Source organism: Clavelina lepadiformis, chromosome 9 (assembly GCF_947623445.1).
Source record: "Clavelina lepadiformis chromosome 9, kaClaLepa1.1, whole genome shotgun sequence".
Classification (NCBI taxonomy): Eukaryota; Metazoa; Chordata; class Ascidiacea; order Aplousobranchia; family Clavelinidae; genus Clavelina; species Clavelina lepadiformis.
This window is the reverse complement of record NC_135248.1, coordinates 5700678-5717029: the sequence shown is the minus strand read 5'-3', so window position 1 is coordinate 5717029 and position 16352 is coordinate 5700678. Positions and strand designations below refer to the sequence as shown.

General features: G+C 36.6%; 2 protein-coding genes across 4 annotated transcripts; one reads left to right on the top strand and one right to left on the bottom strand.

The window, feature by feature from the left end:
• Positions 1 to 10: 10 nt before the first annotated feature.
• LOC143470607 (ubiquitin carboxyl-terminal hydrolase 5-like) lies at positions 11 to 7493 on the top strand. Its single transcript, XM_076968852.1, has 20 exons — positions 11 to 152; positions 328 to 450; positions 620 to 692; positions 903 to 1027; positions 1361 to 1455; positions 1717 to 1952; positions 2293 to 2387; positions 2554 to 2632; positions 2767 to 2884; positions 3053 to 3155; positions 3391 to 3522; positions 3771 to 3956; positions 4116 to 4221; positions 4350 to 4507; positions 4636 to 4744; positions 4897 to 5160; positions 5396 to 5502; positions 6138 to 6312; positions 6745 to 6829; positions 7007 to 7493. Exons 1-20 carry the CDS (start codon positions 48 to 50, stop codon positions 7098 to 7100), a joined length of 2568 nt encoding a protein of 855 aa, XP_076824967.1. The 5' UTR covers positions 11 to 47; the 3' UTR covers positions 7101 to 7493.
• A 24-nt stretch (positions 7494 to 7517) lies between these two features.
• On the bottom strand, positions 7518 to 16121 carry LOC143470608 (uncharacterized). 3 transcript variants are annotated; one of them, XM_076968855.1, is made up of 20 exons: positions 15546 to 16121; positions 14999 to 15144; positions 14690 to 14899; positions 14336 to 14473; positions 13986 to 14141; positions 12152 to 12299; positions 11758 to 11858; positions 11566 to 11602; positions 11377 to 11466; positions 11186 to 11269; positions 10774 to 10964; positions 10545 to 10691; positions 10081 to 10248; positions 9764 to 9873; positions 9589 to 9688; positions 8432 to 8548; positions 8118 to 8307; positions 7941 to 7987; positions 7723 to 7774; positions 7518 to 7653 (listed from the first exon to the last, which is right to left on the bottom strand). In XM_076968855.1, the coding sequence occupies exons 3-20, from the start codon at positions 14894 to 14896 to the stop codon at positions 7562 to 7564; spliced, it is 2175 nt and encodes a 724-aa protein (XP_076824970.1). In that variant the 5' UTR covers positions 14897 to 14899; positions 14999 to 15144; positions 15546 to 16121; the 3' UTR covers positions 7518 to 7561. The 3 variants fall into 3 exon arrangements, with proteins under 3 accessions (XP_076824970.1, XP_076824968.1, XP_076824969.1); XM_076968853.1 differs by having other exon boundaries at positions 7562 to 7774; XM_076968854.1 differs by lacking the exon at positions 15546 to 16121 and adding an exon at positions 15228 to 15318 and having other exon boundaries at positions 7562 to 7774.
• Between the last annotated feature and the right edge of the window lie 231 nt (positions 16122 to 16352).

Genomic DNA, 16352 nt, shown 5'->3' with positions numbered 1-16352 from the left:
TGACGTGGACAGTGCATTGCAAATCCGAAACTGACAACCTGTAAGTAATGTCTGCTCTTGATGTTTTGTCAACCTGTTTACCAAAAGTGAGAATTCCAAGCTTGGGCGACAACGTTTACAAAGAAGAATGTTGTATTTCATTTGATACCCCTGTAAGTTTTTAAATAAGATAATTATTATAGGATAAATCGATATGAACTTTGCGAATTTTAGTGCCCTCACTCTGCCAGGATTATGCTTGGGTTTACTTCTTGTTATGATAAGTTGGTAACTTCATGAAAGTTTTCAGTTGCTGCAGTTTATTGTCTTTTCTATTGGCCTTTACAGAAGTCAAAAGGAGGTCTGTACATTTGTTTAACAACTTTTCTTAGCTTCAATGAGAAATATGTCAAGCTGTACAATGCTGTCACGCAAAACAGAGTTTTCCTACACATAAGGCATACCAAGAAGGTGTGGATTGTATTTTAGTATTTTTTTTTCATCCACTATGTTATTGAGCTTTTAGATCTTGGTGCCTGGTTATTGTCGTCATTGCCAGTTATCGGCATCGGTACTGTTTTATATTTAAAGCCATGACAAGTCAAACTAAATATTTTTTATAAAAAATGAAATATTTCAGGTACCGATAGAAACTGCAGCTCAGTCAGGCTCAGAAGCGCCAAACGAGAAGAAACCAAAGAGGCTCGCTATTGGTATAAAATGATATGTTAAAAGTAATTTGTTGGGTTTCAGTTGAACATGTAGCTTTTCTTAGTGTTAGACAGAGTTTAAATGTTTGTAGTTTACTACAAGCATATGTTTAAAGATATATTACTTGCCCCCTGGTACTCTAAAAGTTTAAAGATGTATTATTTGTCCCCTGGTATTTACTTGTGTTGATTGATATTCACTTACCCGTATAGGAGTTGAAGGAGGATTTAATCCAGAAGAAGACAAAAAGATTGAATACGACGAATTAAATACTTTGGCAATATTACCAGACTTCCTTGAGATTCCCTTGGATAATATTGAAGAAATTCCTTCTTTGGTAATGGACTAATGGTTTTCCATTCGCAAAACCTGTGCATATGGTTAATACATGCATTTTTATGCATAATTACATATAGCAGTTTGTACTGATTTTGTCTGATCATTATGACAGTTCACATTGTAATGTTAAATAATCTATGTATTGTATAGTCATTTGTTGCAAGTCTGACACCGAATTGTCATAATCTTTACACATGTTTCATATTTTAAATGCTTTAAAGAATGAATTTGGTAAAGGGCACAGTTACCTAACATATTATGCGATTTGTATCAGAGATTTGAATAAATATTTTACCTAAATAATTTAAAACTCATTTTCTATTGCCTTAAGGTTCTTGCTAGTGTTAGTGGTGTCTTGTCATCAACAGCCGTGTCGAAGAAGGAAGACATCCTTGCTTGGGACGGCGAGATACGTACTGTGACTAAGTAAGAAATACTAGTGACATATTCAGTATTGACTATCTTGTCATGTCATTAACAATAAGAAAAGAGATACCTTTAACTTGGTTGGGTACAATGCAACAAGTGCAATATACTGTATAGCTAATCTTGTTGAAATTTTATTTGACTTTTGATAACCATATATCAGCAGTTATGATTTTGAGTGTATAACAATAACATATCTGTTACCTTTGTTGTTCAAACCTGGTTTAGTTGGTCATGGAGTTATGTAATCTTGTTTTTTAGGCATGGTGCCACGTTGAAACAGTTGGATAATGGAATAAAAATACCACCCGGTGGTTGGAAGTGTGCCAGGTGTGATTTCGTTAGCAATTTATGGTTAAATTTAACGGATGGAATGATATTATGTGGCCGTAAGTACTTCGATGGCACTGGTGGAAACAACCACGCTGTGGAGTACTTCAAGGAAACCGGATATCCATTGGCAGTGAAGCTGGGTACCATTACAGCAAGTGGTGCTGGTAAGGCTTTTGTGAGCGATAGTGTAGTTTTGTTCCGTCATTGCTTAAGTGTTAAATAGCCACCACATCCATAGTTGAGTGTTCCAGTTTTGTATTTGATCTCCATTGTTGTCTTTGATGAGTTTGGTCTTATTTGCGTAAACTCGGAGCAAATTTTTTATTTGTTTTTGTTGCTGAATATGGCAAATGCTTTTCTTAGTTGTTTTTTTACTTGTACGAAGTACAAAACTCCATAAGGTCTTTTGCAGCTTCTTTCATAATACGATATGGTTCTACTCTTTTAGTAAAATTGTTAACAGTAAATATAAACTTAAAAAATCCTGAAACAATCATTTTTCAGATGTATTTTCGTATGGTGAAGATGAAATGGTGGAAGACCCAGAGCTTGCAAAACATCTTAGTCACTTTGGCATCAACATGATGAATATGACTAAGGTACAACATTAAAGTACAAATTGAACAGTTTGAAAGGCTTGAGTTGGCACTGTGTATGTGGGTGATGGGTAGGTATTAATTATGTGGTGTTGTTTATGTTTATTTGTATAATTGCATGATACCATACTTTATGAGATATTATTCTAAAACTATTTATTTCCATCAGACAGAACAAACAATGACAGAACTTGAAATAGAACTTAATGAAAAAATAGGGAGCGAATGGAATATCATACAAGAAGCAGGTTTTCAACACTATATTATATAGTGTATTCACTATTTAGTTGTAGTGTAGTATGTTACGCAATCCTGTATGTATGATACTTTAAGTGATAGAGTCAACATTGCATTTGTTAGCACAACTGTTTTCATATCTCAGGTAAAAATTTAAAGGAACTTTCTGGCCCTGGGTTAACTGGCTTAAAAAATATGGGCAATACCTGTTACTTGAATTCGATTGCACAAGTTTTGCTTTCAATAACAGAATTTCAGCAGCGGTAAGTCATGAGTGTAAATGTTTAGAAATGATTTGTTGTGTTTCATTTCATCTTGTGCAATTTTATTACTCGTAGTATTCCACTAGCACACCAGTAATTACTACTGTTGCTTTAGTTTATTTGGGCTCTTAAACTTTTTATAATCAAATTTTCTTAACGTATTTACAGATACACTAATTCTGAAAAGTGTTTGGATGTGTTTAAAAAACATCTTTCAGCTCTTTCTTGGGATCAGACCAGTTTGGGACAGTTTGCAAACAATCCAGCCAAGGTAGCAAAACTTGTAACAAAAGCTATTGTAAGATGCACAGTGCTGTAATACAGAAATGGTTTGGTGACAGCGGGCAAATCATATGTAGTATTGTTGTTTTATTGTGTGTTTTCTTTTTTGTACAGTATGGTGGAGCTGGGGAAACAGTCAGCTTAATAGTAAAGCTGAATTAGATCCTCATTGTATTCTAAATTTTGCCAAAGTGTGTTTTCTATCAACACTAAGTATTTTTCAGCTTGCTGAAGAAATCCAAAAAAGAATCGATAATATCATGTCGGATTTTACGTATCAAATGTGCAGAGTTGGCTTTGCTTTGTACAACTCTTTGTTTGAAGATGATGATTTCTCAGAGAAAGACATGACTGAAGTATTTAATTGACGTCAACTTGTAGTTTGTAAAAATAAAAAAAATTATTGTGATTTTATTTTTAAATAAATTTGGGTTTTGATGCTAGTATAAGAATAGACATGTGATTTCTATGTGCCAAGCTTAAAAGTAAAGTGTGTCAAAGTGTTGTAACGACTGTAGCTTTGCAACAAATTTAACTAAGTTATCTCCATTTAGCTACCTACTGATGTTAAGTGATACTTAAATACTGTCATGTGTTGATACAGACATACAAGTCAAATCTTGCGATAACTCCTCGTTCTTTCAAACATCTGATTGGCAAAGACCATCCAGAATTTTCTACGAATAGGCAGCAAGATGCTCATGAGTTTTTTATTCATTTGTTATCATTATTAGAACGTTCTGAACATAAAAGCGCAATGGAAAGTTTAGGAAATTTTTTCAAATTTATGGTGAGCTAAAATCTTGTGAGCGTTATCATGTGTGTTTCCGACAATATTCTTTAATTTTCCTATTTTAGCATTGGTTATTATATGTCATTCCACATTTGTTTAGTGTTGCTTTTTTTTAAATTTATTACGTGATTATCACACATTTTAATTTATTTGTAGGTAGAAGAACGGACAGAATGTTTGCAGAGCAAACAAGTTCGATACACAAAGCGACCTGACTACGTATTGCAATTATCTATACCAATGCATCTTGCCACCAACAAAGGTTCAGGATAGTTGAACACATGTTTTCTGCAGTGTACTGTTTCATGATGGCTGTGTAACCTGCATTATTCAATGTAAAACAAGCTTTAGCTTTGTTTTTAATTTTTTAAAACTTGGTTTAATTTTTAGCTGAAGTTGAAGCATATAACGTTTTGAAAGAAGCCAATGCAAAGGACAGTTCTGTAGTTGTTGGTGAAGTTGTCAGAGCAAAAGTCTCATTATTGGCTTGTTTAGAAGCTACTTTTCAAGATGAGATAATTACAGACTTCTGGAGCTCTGCATTGCAGGTTCAGCAAAAATTTGCTCAGCTAAACTTACATTACATTCAATAACACTTCGTTAATGAAAAGGTTTTGTATGGTTGATATAATTGAAGTTTCCTTCTATTACTGATTGCCTATTTTAACTGTTTTAGGAAAAAGCAGAAGCTAAAAAACGTACAAGGTTTTCTACCTTTCCCGATTATCTTGTTGTGCAAATGAAAAAGTTTACAATCGGAAATGATTGGGTTCCAAAAAAATTAGGTAAGATCACAAAAGATCAACCATGACAGCAATAAGCTCTGTTAGGATTTTAGGCTTCAACAGTAATAATGAACGCTGCTGGGAAAAGAATTTCTTTCTCAAAATTTGGAGAAAGGCAGCAAGTAGCAATCTGAAAAGCTATTTTATCACAGATGTTAGTGTCGACATGCCTGAATCTATCGACTTGAACGAATATCGCGGCACAGGTTTGCAAGCTGACGAGACTCTTCTTCCTGATGTGGATCCACCAACGATGAAAGAGGATGCTCCACCTGAAATGGAGGTGGATGAAGAGGCTATGATCAATTTGTCGCAAATGGGATTTCCACTTGAACGATGCAAGGAAGCAATTATAGCCACTGGTAATACTGGTATTGAAAACGCTGCAATGTGGCTGATGGACAACAACTCGCCAGGTAATTTTTTCTAAAAAAGCATTTAGTAACTGTTAATTAATTAAAAGCAGTTTGTTCTCTAGCTCTATAGGAAAGTTTACAAAACATGGAAAAACGTTCATTTAAATTGAAATCAAATGTTTCAATTTTTTTTTCAAAAATTTGCTGCAAACTGAAGAGTTTCGTGGGACTTGTTATGTTGTTTGCACGTTAACCATAGTTATGGTTGTTAACAAACTTTTCCATATTCGTTTAGAGGCGGCAGCAGCTCCGGTGGAGTCTGGTCCTTCCAATGATTCAGTTGAAATGATAATGACAATGGGATTCACCAGGGAGCAAGCTATAAAAGCACTTAGAGCAACAGTAAGGACGATAAACTTGATACAAAAGTTAATATTTTCATAATGATACGTTAACAGTGGTGTGTGTTGGGTTGGGATTATATTAAGATAAAGTTATGAGATGAAATTGAATGTGAATAACTGTTGTAGTTTAGAATGATATGAACCAAATTTTTAAAGATAGTAGGGTATGGCTACATCAGGTTTTAAAAGACAACATTGTGGTTTGGTAGTGTATTGGTTAGCGCATCTGACCCGCAATTATCGAAATCGGGTTTGATACTCAATAGAGCTACACTATCTTTGCGATGCAATTCAAGTATCATTAGGTAAGGCATTAGCAATATTTGCTACTGCTTAGTGGTCCTGGTAAATAGTTCAAAAGTCGACCAAGATCACAAAAAACTAAAAAAATGAAATATAACATGCATCCATATTCCATACTCCAATGCACACCGAAAAATTCAGTAACTGAGACTGGAGTTGGGACAAACCGTTTTAGTCGAGCCTTACCTCCCTCTAAGGGTAAATAATATTCTGATATCAGGCTATAATATTTTTCAAACATAACAAGTGTCGTAGTAGTTGGTACAGAAATTGTACGATAAAATAGTGATTTTTAATCTGTTGGCTTGTTATTTTGTTGTTTCTTGGCAGGATAACAATCTTGAGAGAGCAGCAGACTGGATCTTCTCACACCCAAATGAACTTGACACCGTTGATGTTCCCGTAACTCAGAGCAATCCGACGGCTGGCGTTTCAGCGACGGCTGGAGAAGGTGACGTTGCCATGGAAACCAATCAATCCTCTCCATTGACTGATGGATCTGGAAGTAAGTTATGATGTACTGTAGCTCCCAGAAGAGTCAAAACATTGATTTATGCCACTGGTAAACTGAATGAAGTAAGAACCAAATCTAACCCTAACCCAGGAAAAATGTTTTGTGCAGACCTTTAGTTATGATCTTTGGTCGTTGTTAACGCAAAGATTTAATTTTTATTGTGAGAGTTAGCAATGTTGGATGGATAAAGTCAAATGTCTACTTTTATTCATATGTGATTAATTTTCATATCGATACTTTGTCTTACGTTTTGCAGCATAACGTTTGTTTGCAATTTTGCTTAGTTTACCCATTCAAGCGATAAAAATTATTCTGGCAAATGTGTTGTTGGTTAAGCTCCAGTTTAAAGAAAAAATACTGTAGGCCATAAGCACAAGAAAGTCGACTGAGCATCATTTAACAAGTCTTTAAATCGTTGTGCAGATTACGAACTCTTAGCATTTGTAAGCCATATGGGAACTTCCACGATGTGTGGTCATTACGTGTGTCATATTAAAAAAGATGGAAGGTAAGAATGACAGATTTGATACAAACCAGTGCTACTATATTAGAACTTCTATTAGTAGTTTCATAATATATAGTAAGGTGTAGTCTTGATTTAGATATGTACTTTTCTGTAGTGATTAAATCCAGAGTTAAAATTGCGATATATTCTCGACGATTCTAAATCCAAAATTTTCTGCAGATGGGTGATTTTTAATGATGAAAAGGTTGCAGCGTCCGAACAACCTCCCAAGGATCTCGGATACATCTACTTTTACCGACGGGTTCAAGAATAATGCAACTACCTACCACTGTCATTACGTACCAAGTTCTTTATAGTGGAGCAGTCCTGTTATGCAATTCATCCTTTTTGACAAAAGACTGACATTTGAGTCCCTGTTTTGAAATATGATTTTCGTCCAGCTCTATACCCATCAGCACAGCATGAAAATTCATGAGCACTTGCCGAGCATGAGCTACCTAATTGCCACACAAGTTTGGTGCTTTTTCCTTGAAACGTTATTGTTTAACTGAACCGCTTATCCAAAGAATCACGCTGCTTGTCATGTCTCAAGTTATTTCAATTGGTTAGTTACTTTCGAGTGAGGCTGCTTTGTGCTCAAATCTATGCTCATTTCTTTAGACAAGCTTGATTTAAGTTTCGAATAAATAGTTTATTGCCTCTTGAATGAGATGTTGTTGAAACTTAGAATGCACCTTTTAAACTCACATTACCACTGAACATCACAACGGCCATCTATGCTAGAAAGTTAATGAGCAAACAAAGTGCGGTCAAGCAGCCGACCTGGGCCATCATCATAAGAAAAAAGCCGCTTCCATGCAGCAAATCTAAGAGAATAAAAGTTAGCAGGGTACGTATGCGATATATTGCGTGCTTAGGCGGGAATTCAAAACTACCTGCGCCGCCTCTTTGACCGTCTTCGTCCGAGCGTGCCACATCTTTACCAACCTGTGTCAGAATTCGAATTCTGTTACTTGTATACCTCTGCCTCAAACAGCTTCGTAGTATAGGAAATTACAAAATTTTACAGAAAATATAAATATATTTGTTTCAATCGTAGTCCAAACGTGTTTAACTTTCAACTTAACTATTTTCTTTCTTGTTTCTCACCCACCTGCTTTGCTGTATTTCTGTGGTGTCCTACATGGTGGTCAATCAGAACTGTAAGTAAATTTGCGGTCGCGTTATGCTTCGAATATTTAGAGAAAATAGTTTGTTATAAGCTTATGGCTGCTCACATGTCAAGGTAAAATGTATCGCGCTTATATTTGCAGCAAGAAAATTTTTACACCTTTAAGGTTTCTAATATTTTTCTCGTTTGTGGTCGAAGTTCTCGCTTCTTCCGTAGGTATTATGGTAGTTCGATGCCCATGAGAAAAAACTTCGTCTCTTAGACGAAACTCTACCTCCGGATCAGTCTGGGAGGTGATGATGATGGGTCCCATTTTAGCGAAGATCATCTGCGCAGGATTCAGGTTATCCTGTAGTAGAGAAAAAATCAGCAACCAAGGCGATGTTTAAATGCCTTAATCGACAAAAAAGTCAAAATAAAGGCTTATTGTGCAATTAATTTCGTTTACTAAAAATCACTCGCCAAGCTTGTACCTCCTCATCTACATCGTTTTCATCTCGCTTCACACGATTGCTCTGACATGCATATGGACAGGATGGAGAACTTATGCTAGCCAAAGTGCACACCATTAGTTCACAGTGCACATAAACCTGTCGAAGCGTGAATTAATTATTAATATAGAATTGGTGATTTATATATGGATTTCGTTATAATATGAGTGAGACCTCGTTAATCCGGACCACTTCGTTTCGTCAAAAAATGTCGGTTTAGCGGGGTGTCCGGATTATCGGAAAGTAAAAAAACAATCAATCTTGCAAATGCAGTACCGTGTTCAAAACGCAGTGTGCACCTTACTCCAATTCTAAGTACCGAGTTTCTGGCTGAACAGCAACTAAAATAAAATTATATTTATTGTATGATCCGACCCAGTGTCGAACCCCAGAACCACCGTATTAAAGACGAATGCTCTAAGCCAGAAGTGACGAACATGCGGCCGCAAATCGGTTTGAAAACCGCTCTTGCATGGCGAAGCATTCCGGCGGGACCAGCAGTCTTGAACTTTCTTTGACCTGTTTCTAATCTTTGTTGTTCTTTCTAATATATCAAAAGCTGATAGCACGATTGAGTTGCAGCAGTATGTCTTCAATAGATTGCCGCACTCAACCGATGTACTGTACGTATTTTTTGCGACCGCGGAAGCGTTGTTTGTTACTGTTGATGAACAATTTATTTTTTCGTTTCTAAATTTTTTTACAAAGCGCAATGCTGTATAGTACTGTACTTTTGAATCAATAAAGGCCGCAACGTTATTATGCGTAGATAATCGGCTATGGTTTCGTCAACTAACTACATACTGTATTAGGACAATCGTGAATCATTTTCGCTTAACTGTTAATAATCCGGTTTATCGGATTTTATTGCTATTGATTTAGCACATTTGTTCCAAAACTTTTGTGTCGGAGTCGGACAGCGGGGTTTCCGGATTAAAGGGGTAAAATGCATAGGAAGAAATCCGTTCCCGGCAGTTTTGTGTCGGATAGCGGGGATTCCGGTTCATCGGGGTACGGATTAAGTACGAGGTCTCACTGTACATGATAATCGTGATAATATACACGGATATCTTGTATAGTTTATACGCGATAAGACGATAGATAACGAACAATGTAATACAAGTAGAGTTCTCTCATACCCGTTCGGCGAAACCTAGAAAACGAAACGCTTGAACGCTAAAACGAGAGATCTTGGGAGAGTTGCTGGCTTCCGTTTGAAAGGTGGCATCAGATACACAGCTAGGACAATGATAAAAGTATATAAAGGCTCCACTTCATCATAACAGTAAGTGACTTGATTGGGACAAGTCTTACCCATCTTGCATCATAACATAGTTGTTTGAATTATACGGATCTGTATCAGGGGTCGCAACGCAGGAGACCGGGTGAAGCTCGACCTGTTCACTGGCAATTAGCAGTCGCACCTAGTTATTGATTAAAAATTATACCAAAACAGATAATGGAAGTTGGCACTCGGCAGTAGATCACTAGAACCAATAACTTAGATAATATCTGATACGAGTCTGACGAGGCCGTAATTTTGATCAATGAAAGATAGCGTACATGCTCGAATAGACAGGGCTCGATCTTAGGAAACAAGTTACAGCAGCTGGCAGAAAATATAACCTCACCTCGAAATAAAGTCTGCCCGAAGTCTCAATTTCAACAGGAAAATCTTCTTTACCGTACGGACATTCATATTCATCTGTTTTGTAAAGCATGAAGGCATGGGGCAGTGTAGGACCGTTCATCACCGTAAACTGCGCAGAAGGATTGTCCTCAGACGGGGAGAAGTTGTGCTTGAAATGAAAATGATAGTTTACATAAGCTTAATAGGCTACTATTTTAAGCCAAAAATACTGAGGGTAAATTTACAAAGTGTAAATGAAATTTAACTATGAGTTGTAATTAACTTAGCTAGCGTAAGTCGTCTACTACTATAGCGGCTATACTTTAGCCTATAACAGATTTGCGCAAGTAGTCCTACCACGACCATATATGAACGCAATATCAATCACTATAGATTCTAAAATATAGATAGGACTTGTATTTTTTCATTCGGTGCAGTATGACCATTAGAAAGTATGAAGCTCACCGCGATAAGATTCCTTTGTGGATATCTGCAATCCAAAACCATGAAGTCTGTCACAGATGTTACCCTTTCTTGATTTTCAATTACTGTGCGTAACTTCCCAAACACTTGAATTACGTTTCGAAATGATACCTGGTTGCCAGGAAGATTCTACCAACAATATTGTAAATTTAGCTAAAACCTCCTAAAGTTATGTATTTTCCGATCTTTATTATGTTTTCTCTAGACTAACTATGGCTCTTGTGCCACATCCGTCCAATGTAGCATGTATTATCAGATGCGTCTGATTCCTTCTAGGCCGACATGTGCTGTTATTGAGGACGATAACTGAGTTTTTCATAAAAGGAAAGGATTTTAGTGGACATGCCGCCCTCATGACATTGGGTGTGCATTCTAAATGGCAGGTTCTTTCCTGAGCAGTATCTGTACAAAACATCCGTAACTGTGGAAATATCTTTTTCAAACTAGAAATTACAAATTGATTTTACAGTGTACAAAACTATTCAAATTGAAGTAAATCTAAATTAATTATGGTATTGTTATTAAAGTGAACGACTTCACTAAATCTTTTAAAAAGTTATTTAGTTAAAGATTCATAGAAGATTAACTGTAGCACCTTATTTTTTCGGTATGGCAAATACTACCTGAGAGGATTGTGTTGTTTTTTTCTTTTAGTTTAAATGAAGTAAGGTTCTTAAAATGAACAGAGTCTTTCAGCTTGGACTTATCTGCATGTAATGTAATGTCATTATTACATGACATAGCCTACAAACAACGGATTGGATTACTTCACACATTAGTCATCCTCTACAACACAGAAGCATATTTTCCAAACCTTTGGATGAAGAATTGATGAAGTTTGTGTTGTTCGCTTCCATACCATTTGCATAACCAACTATTTGCAGGGGTAAAGAACTTGAAGAATCTGTGTACAAAAATATTTTACTCATTTGTTGTTTAAGGATTTGTGCTGAATGTGTAGGGTTATAGTTCAGGGTTGTATAAAAAACTTTTAACTTCTTACCTATTATTGTATCATTTTCTGGGTAGTTATGGACACCCTTTAAAAAACAAAAAAACACGGCATTGAAAACCCATTTCATACAATTATTCTTTGAAGAATGCACACACCTTCGTAGCGCAGACTTACGCAAAACAACTACAACTAAAAACGGAAATTGCTTCTTTTTCACGGAGGTTTATTCTTAATACGAACTTTCATAGCAATCTGAGTTGGTTGAGGTCGACCACCTTCCATCTCTATCAACGTGCCCAGACCATCTGGTGGAGAAGAATCTTGGTCAAGGTCTGCCCTACCTGTAAATTGCTATATTGAGCCACACTACAATTTATAACAGTATTACTTACTTGCAATACAGACTTTTGCAAGTAGCTGAAACAGACTGCAAAATCTGCACAACAGCTTTTATATGATAGGCTAAAACTGTGGACAGATAAAGCATGGACAATCTTACAAAGGAACGTCACTCACGTCAAAAACTTCAATGGAGTTCTTGCAGATCAATAAATTCAAAGTTACATGCAAATTCGAATACAAGAATACTTAAAATGTTTGTTGCTAATAATGCACTATAAAATAAATATCTTACCTGTAGCGTTCGTTGTAGTGGGTTGTATTGGTGTCGTTGTATTGTCTTGGGCCTCGACGTGATGGTTTGCGGGAGCTTCACAAATGTAAGCTTCTCTGCTGTCACAAATTGTATCATACCAACGCGCTCTTTGATTATAACCATATACCTGCAAATTACAGTGAACTATACTAAACTTCAGAAAAACGTAAATAAATTTTTATCTGCGAATTACTGGATGGTTGTGATCGTTGTGGTGAAGCTTAGTAAAAATAGTGCATAATACGATTATAAGCCAAGTGATGTATCCTTTCATGCTATACCTAATTATATACAGACTTGTTTGTATGAACCCTTGTTGGTTAAAGCAATTTTGGTTTCTTTTAAGCACTAAAAACAAGTCAAGGCCTTCAAAAAACCTGACTCGAGTCAATTCAGTGACTCGAACTTTTCTATCTCTGCTAAAGGCAATGACCACGCAGTTCAGCAACAAATAAGATCCGTTTGCTTTTAACACTTGCTGAAGTTTGAGTTCGCCTCTTTGGGTGATAGTGTATTCACAAGCAGAGCAGGCTAAGAAAATCGTTACATTGTTGTTGGTGAAAATGGTATGTTTCGGTCGATTTCCACTGCACAGGTTCTTATCGATAGCTGTTTGCTGCTTATTGAATTAAAGGGTAACTTAGCTGTTATTACTGGGCAATCATCATCAATCATGACAACATAAAGTTTAAAACCTTTCACTGGGCTGCACAAACCCTTCAACCGTGGCCGCAGAGCACAGTTTTGCTATGTAGGCTACTGTATTCCAGTATAATCACTTGTTCTTTTTGGCAAACAAGTTTGAAGAAAAATACTTTTTACTAATATTTTTGTTTTTTACAAAAGTAAGTTACTTTATGTATGACTCTAAGTATTTGTTTCTACAGCAAGTATGTAAGCTTTGTTGTAACCACTTTGTTGTAGGCCTATTAACAAACATGTTCCTTAACGCTAGTACAGCTAAATTACGAGAAGGTAATTGCCTAATTTTCGTTATGCTCAACTACTTTTACTTATTCATGCGGAAATTCCACACCATTAAATGACCTTTTTATTTTTTTATTTGATGTTCATCTGACGTAAATGAATAAAAAATATTAGAGAACTATTCCCTACGAACGAATGAAAATAAACGATGCGGAAGCTGTTAAAAGTCTGCCCATACCTTCTGAGAGATGGTAATCGTTTCATCAATTATTCAACAAATTAATTTCATCAGCGAACATTACAAACGGCACCTGGAGCACGGAAAGAGCCTCCGCAGCAATAATGAACTTTGTTTAAACACCAACAAGTAAGCAAGGTAAAGTTTTACAAAATTTAAAAGATTGCTACACGTTAAACTCATATAGACCTATTAATGTCCAAGCTTTCATTCGATAGCGCACGGTGCAAGCATTCTGTTGTGTAGTTTAAAACATTATGGTAGCCTACCTCTTCTACTTTTGTGTTTTTAAGGTTTCGTGTAAAATAAAAGCTAAACATCAAACCTTGGCCTAACTTAAACCCCTAAGCTCAGCTGCAATCAATTTAACCTTTCGTTAAGTTGGCCGATTATACTTTTATTCAGCCCGAGTTCGAAAAATTAAATTGACCAGGGAAGGATTAAATGAGAATGAATTCAGACGTGGAAACAGACAGACGGTTTAAGACCCAAATCCGCCATTACTTTGTGAATCCTGACTTAGGTCCAAAAAATTCCAAACATTAAACTGACAAAATAGTTCTAAGAAGGCTATACAGACGAAACAAAGCTTGCTTGGCCTAACTTATTGACTAATTTTTTCAAATGCCTTTTCAGCATTATACCCACCCATATCGCCATCTTGACGCAATCCTGCAGGTCACCAATGCTCCCAGGCGGAATGGAAGGATCGCTGGATGGTTCACGGTCAAACCAAGGAGGAGGAAAGGCGATTTCGTCAAGTAGACGCCCATCATCAATCCAACGTAAGTAACCTTCCTTTTCCTGTGCATTAAATATATTATTCCAATAACACTTTCATTCAAAATGGAAAACTGGAAAAAAGTTTTATAGACGAAAGCGTTAAAGCCTATTACTTTAAAAGCTGCCGTCCATTACCCCAGATAGTTTTGCAATTACAGTAATACAATCGTACGAAGCTATTTCACAACACAACAAAATTCACAGTAAAACGTTACTTGATCTGTCAGCCCAATCCAATATTTTCTGTGACGCAACGAATTTTCCACAATATATTGTGTAAGAGCCGTAGCTTCGCTTTCATCTTTTGGAGTTGCCAGCTCAGCTCCCAAACTTTCACATGCATTTTTTGCTTCCTATATCACAACACAGCAGTTTGTTTGAATTATATTACAACTTCTGCATATAATACAGATATATGTTGCTATAGTTATTTTTCGTATGCAGCAAAACTCATATCAAGCATCTTAATTTATATAAGTATCACATCTAAACTAACATTTTATATACATTATACTAACATGAAATGAATTAATATAGAACAGAGAAAAATCATCAAAAATGTTGTTTACCATAAATTTAACTTTCTCAAAGACAAACTTGTAACAGTTTGCGGTTCCACTTACGGTACCCGCTTCAAAGATCTTAGGCCGGATGAGGTAAAATCCTTCTGGGCATGGGGATCCCTTCTGACCAAAAACGCTTGCCCAGCACAAAAGAATGATGATATGGTAACTATACAAGAACTGTGTATTGGGACGAGGTGTGCTCCAAAGCATTGCCTGGGTTTAGATTAAATAAAAACACGTGTGAAACTTTAACAGTAGTTCAATTTCATACAAATTTAGCCTGTTTTGAAAACTGCAGTAAAATTTCGTTACCTTTTTAAATAATACTGCTCACTGGCAAGTTCACCTGAAACTGATACAGCAATAACACCCTTCCAGTCGTCTGTCGAAAGTGGTACTCATAATCGGCTTATCGGTTTCCGACTTATATAAAGTCGCTGAAGAAATGATGATGCCATCTGCATAAATATTTGACGCAATTTTATGGACTAAAATTTTATAGCAAGACTTAGGTTACACAAACACACACACACATACTCACATCTACACGTACGCACGCACACACATATATGCATGTCACATGTGCATGTTTATTGCTATACACCACGTTAGGGAGGTCTTGGAGGCTGGAACAATCGTGAAATAACTGCCGACTTTAAACGGCGAACGTTATTGTTTTATCTATAATTTGTTTATGATGGAAGTTTGCATTTTACTTTTGAACAAAAAAGGTGGTTTTGCCGTTCTTATCCTAAAGTGAGGGGCAATTCCAAAAAAAGTGGGCCTTAAATCAAAGAGTAAACATTTGAAAGGTTTTGAACTTTGTATGTAGCGGTTAAGCAGTTACAGTAGAACTCACCTAAGTCGCCAGTTCGCTTAAATCGCCGCCTATCGCTTTGTTTTCTGTAGTATCAAGTTCGGATAAGTCGTCTTCGTCTAACTCGTCAATTCGCTTAACTCAGAGGTGACGAACCTGCGGCCCGCCAAACAATTTTGTGCGGCCCACCAAACGATTTGACAAACGCCCATACATGCAAGGCATATAGGACTTATAGGAAAAGGGTTGCCATACCGTCCGGAAAATTCCGGACATGTCCGGAATTTAGGGTTAAATTTTGCGTCCGGGAGACCAGCAGTCTTGAACGAAGCGTCCGGTGAGACCAGCAGTCTTGAACTTTCTTTCACCTGTTTCTAATCTTTGCGCAATGCGATATCAAAAGCTGATAGCACAATTGAGTCGCAGCAGTATGTCTTCAATAGATTGCCGCACTCAATCGATGTATTTTTTGCGGCCGCGGGAGCAGCTAAAAATCTGCCAAATGAAGCGGTTGTGCTTGAATGCTAATTATTATGCAAAATGTTAAAAAAATTGTGCGGCCCGCTTGCTCAGCCGTAACTGACAAAGTGGCCCGCGTCATCGAATAGGTTCGTCACCCCTGGCTTAACTCGTCACCGTTCTTGCTACTATGACCAAAATAATTCGCAAAAGTTGTCAGATCTTTAGAAAACTTTGTCAGCTTAATAACATGGCAAACTTAATCTGCCACGATTACACTACAGCTGTATCGCCCAGCTGTCTGCAATCCTTGTAACGTAACACAACCTTATTGTCACGATGTATATTTATGAAGGACCCGGAAACCTTATGATTTTAGACTGTTTTTTT